This window comes from Cajanus cajan, chromosome 10, assembly GCF_000230855.2.
Source record: "Cajanus cajan strain Asha chromosome 10, NIPB_CcT2T_4, whole genome shotgun sequence".
NCBI classification, from domain to species: domain Eukaryota; kingdom Viridiplantae; phylum Streptophyta; class Magnoliopsida; order Fabales; family Fabaceae; genus Cajanus; species Cajanus cajan.
In genome coordinates, this window is record NC_138526.1 from 33,554,262 (window position 1) to 33,558,592 (window position 4,331).

The window sequence follows — 4,331 nt, forward strand, 5'->3', positions numbered from 1 at the left end:
AAGCTTGGTACCTATTGAATACCTTTTTGTTCTATAGCTCATGTTGTTTGAACAGTAGAAATATAATTCATTCATCATTTCCATCTAAGTGCATGGCATTCTTTTTTTCACAGCGAAAACTATATCTTTAATTTGGATCCAAATGAGTCGCATATCTCCCCATTTTGGTATGGCCATCTCGTTGGAAATGTAAAAATCTTCTAACTTTTCCTTCTCACTTTAACTCTCCTCTACATTTTGGGACGAAGATGCTATACAGTAAAAGATAAATAAGTAAATTACATTTATATTCTAAAAAAATAATAAATTTAACATAACTTATACAAAAAGGTCACACACCACTTATCTCAATCTCATATTAATCTATTAATAAATCTAATGGTACTTGTGATTTTGATCACGGCAAACCACATTAACTAGTGGACCACCCTAGCTTCAGTCCTAAAAGAGTAGTTCGAAAATTTTGAGGGACCAAAACATGCAGAAAATTTTATGACATTAAAAACGAATATGCCGTGTAGGAAATTTGATTGCCACATTAAAAAAGGTCTGTCTTTTTTACTACTACTTTAAAAGCTAGCTAGTGCACAACTTCTCTTGGGTTTGGGTGATCCTGTGCAACAATGGAAGACGAGGTGGTTCTGTTGGATACATGGGCCAGCATGTTTGGGATGAGGATTAGGATTACATTAGCTGAAAAGGGAGTTCAGTATGAATACAGGGAAGAGAATCTGGGGAAATGGAGTCCATTGCTTTTGCAGATGAACCCCATTCACAAGAAAATTCCAGTTCTCATCCATAATGGCAAACCCATCTGTGAATCTGCAATTATAGTGCAGTACATTGATGAAGTCTGGAATGATAAGGCTCCAATCGTGCCCTCTGACCCTTATGAGAGAGCTCATGCCAGATTCTGGGTAGATTACATTGACAAAAAGGTACCTCCTTTAATATGTTCTTATGTGATTGAAATTTGAAGTTTGAAGTACAGGGGTTTTATGGTTGCTACTATCACATATTGGACAGTTTGGGTAAATTTCTTTATAAACAATTCTAGAAAGAAAAAAAAAAGTTTCTTTATGAGCTAAAATCTCCTGTTAAATTCTCCAAAATAATGGTTTTAACTCATGTAAGTTAACTTGTGAAGAAGCTTTTTACAGTATATTTTTATAAGGGTTTAATCATCCTCACGAGTCCTCCGTGCATATAATTTGGTGGAAAATAGTGTTATATATGTCTACAGGTAAGTTCTAAGCAGGTTTTTGTTTTTCAACCCTTGAAAGTTGAAACAAACAAGGAGATACTGCACGATCATGCCAACATTTCCTAAAATATAAAACTAATATTTAAAACAATCTCATACAAAAAAGAAAAAAAAATGGAGTCCAAAAGGGAAATTTCGTTGTTTTTTGGTAATTTATTCATTTTAATGCAAGAGGTGTACCAGATTTTATCTATATTTTCATTACCAATAAAAATTGTGAGCTTCAACACAGGTGTATGATACTTGGAGGAAAATGTGGCTTTCTAAAGGAGAGGAGCATGAGGAAGGGAAGAAGGAATTAATCTCTATCTTTAAGCAGCTAGAAGAGACACTTGGTGGCAGACGTTTTTATGATGGGTACCACACATACATACTTGTCTCCACATTGATGAGATATTGTCCGCTTTGGGTCCAAGTCCTCACGGATTTGCTTTTAGACATCACCCAAAAGATCTCTCAACCAATGGAGACAATTGTGTGTATATAAATCCATGTTCATCCTCTTGTTTGAACGATGTGTGACTTTGCTTGCATCCTAACAATTCTCCCCTCAAACAAAGGATCACGGTTTAACCCATACCCTGTAGTGGAAACTACGAGTATTATCCGATGGTGGCCCCATAGAGCTCACTCACGCTCAGAGTACTTGCACCGCCGCTCCATCATGACCTCCCTCATGACAGGGGGACATGCTTCCTAACCCTCCATGTTACTAAGAAGCCTCTCTTCCACATGGATCCACCGTTAGGAAGACTTTCGACACAAGATCCCATAGAGCTCACTTACGCTCAGAGTGCTCATGACCTCCCTCATGACAGCGGGACACGCCTCCTAACCCTCCATGTTACTAGGAAGTCTCTCTTCCACATGGACCTACCGTTAGGAAGACTTTCGACACATGGCCCCACAAAGCTCACTTACACTCAGAGTGCTTGCACTGCCGCTCCACCATGACCTCCCTCATGACAGCGGGACACGCCTCTTAACCCTCCATGTTACTAGGAAGCCTCTCTTCCACATGGACCTACCGTTAGGAAGACTTTCGACACAAGAGATCCTAAACTTTGATCTACCTGTCAACCATCATACTCGTCGAGCCGGTCACCTGATCAGACCATTGACTCTAATACCACTTGTTGAGCATGGTGGGTACCACACATACACACTTGTCTCCACATTGATGAAATATTGTCCGCTTTAGGCCCAAGCCCTCACGGATTTGCTTTTGAACATCACCCAAAATGACCACGGTTTAACCCATCCCCTGCAGCGGAAACTATGAGTATTATCCGATGGTAGCCCCACAGAGCTTACTCATGCTCAAAGTGCTTGCACCGCCGCTCCATCATGACCTCCCTCATGACAGGGGGACACGCCTCCTAACCCTCCATGTTACTAGGAAGCCTCTCTTCCACATGGATCTACCGTTAGGAAGACTTTCGACACAAGGCCCCATAGAGCTCACTTACGCTCAGAGTGCTTGCACCGCCGCTCCATCATTACCTCCCTCATGACAGCGAGACACGCCGCCTAACCCTCCATGTTACTAGGAAGCCTCTCTTCCACATGGACCCACCATTAGGAAGAGTTTCAACACATGGCCCCACCCTCCATGTTACTAGGAAGCCTCTCTTCCACATAGACCCACCGTTAGGAAGACTTTTAACACATGGCCCCACAGAGCTCACTTACACTCAGAGTGCTTACACTGCCGCTCCATCATGACCTCCCTCATGATAGGGGGACACGCCTCCTACCCTCCATGTTACTAGGAACCCTCCATGTTACTAGGAAGCCTCTCTTCCACATGCACCCATCATGACCTCCCTCATGATAGGGGGACACGCCTCCTACCCTCCATGTTACTAGGAACCCTCCATGTTACTAGGAAGCCTCTCTTCCACATGCACCCATCGTTAGGAAAACTTTCGACACAAGAGAACCCAAACTTGGATCTACCTGTCAACCATCATACTCGTTGAGCCGGTCACCTGATCAGACCATTAGCTCTGATACCGCTTGTTAAGCATGGTGGGTACCACACATACACACATGGACCCATTGTTAGGAAGACTTTCGACACAAGAGATCCCAAACTTGGATCTACCTGTCAACCATCATACTCGTCGAGCCGGTCACCTGATCAGACCATTGGCTCTGATACCACTTGTTGAGCATGGTGGGTACCATGCATACACACATGGACCCACCGTTAGAAAGACTTTCGACACAAGAGATCCCAAACTTGGATCTACCTGTCAACCATCATACTCGTCGAGCCGGTCACCTGATCAGACCATTGGCTCTGATACTACTTGTTGAGCATGGTGGGTACCACACATACACACTTGTCTCCACATTGGTGAGATATTGTCCACTTTGGGCCCAAGCCCTCACGGATTTGCTTTTGGATATCACTCAAAAGACCTCTCAACCAATGGAGACAATTATGTGTATATAAATCCATGTCCATCCTCTTATTTGAACGATGTGGGACTTTGCTTGCATCCTAACAAATATGTTGTGGGCATGCAGAAAGCTCTGGAGTCCAAATAGAGGGACTTTATGAATAAGTTAATCTTTTAGAGACTTGTAAAATAAATTCATATAAGGTCTTGTGTAATCTTAAGTTACTTAATGTTTGCTAAAAACTTGAGTGTGTCTACAGGATTTCGAGCTAAGGAGGGATGGGTGTTGTAATGTTTGTTTAAAGTTGTGTATTTGTGATCAATAAACAGTGATGGTGAAAGAAGAAACAACCCAATTTGGTTTGAGATCTTGATGTCACAAGAACTTTCTATGGTTCTATTGGATGTGGGTTCAAGTTTAGACAATACCCCTTATATCATCATTTGGTGTATGATAACTTGTTTTCTTTCCTGAAAATAACCCATAGTGCCAGCCCAAGCACATCAGAAATTCATCGTGCTTTTCCTTCTAGAGAGGTTTATGTAATCTTCATGAGTGTCATTATCTTATTTCCTCTCCTATTTTGTTGCATTGTGATAACTTAATTTCCACTTATTTAGCACATAATCCAGCAAGTCATGCACTAATGCATGAAATA

General features: G+C 41.8%; 1 protein-coding gene across 1 annotated transcript; it reads left to right on the forward strand.

Moving 5' to 3' along the window:
* Nucleotides 1–549: 549 nt before the first annotated feature.
* Nucleotides 550–4,120, forward strand: LOC109801894 (glutathione S-transferase 3-like). Its single transcript, XM_020363057.3, has 2 exons — nucleotides 550–938; nucleotides 1,497–4,120. Exons 1-2 carry the CDS (start codon nucleotides 624–626, stop codon nucleotides 1,749–1,751), a joined length of 570 nt encoding a protein of 189 aa, XP_020218646.1. The 5' UTR covers nucleotides 550–623; the 3' UTR covers nucleotides 1,752–4,120.
* The last annotated feature ends 211 nt before the right edge of the window (nucleotides 4,121–4,331 follow it).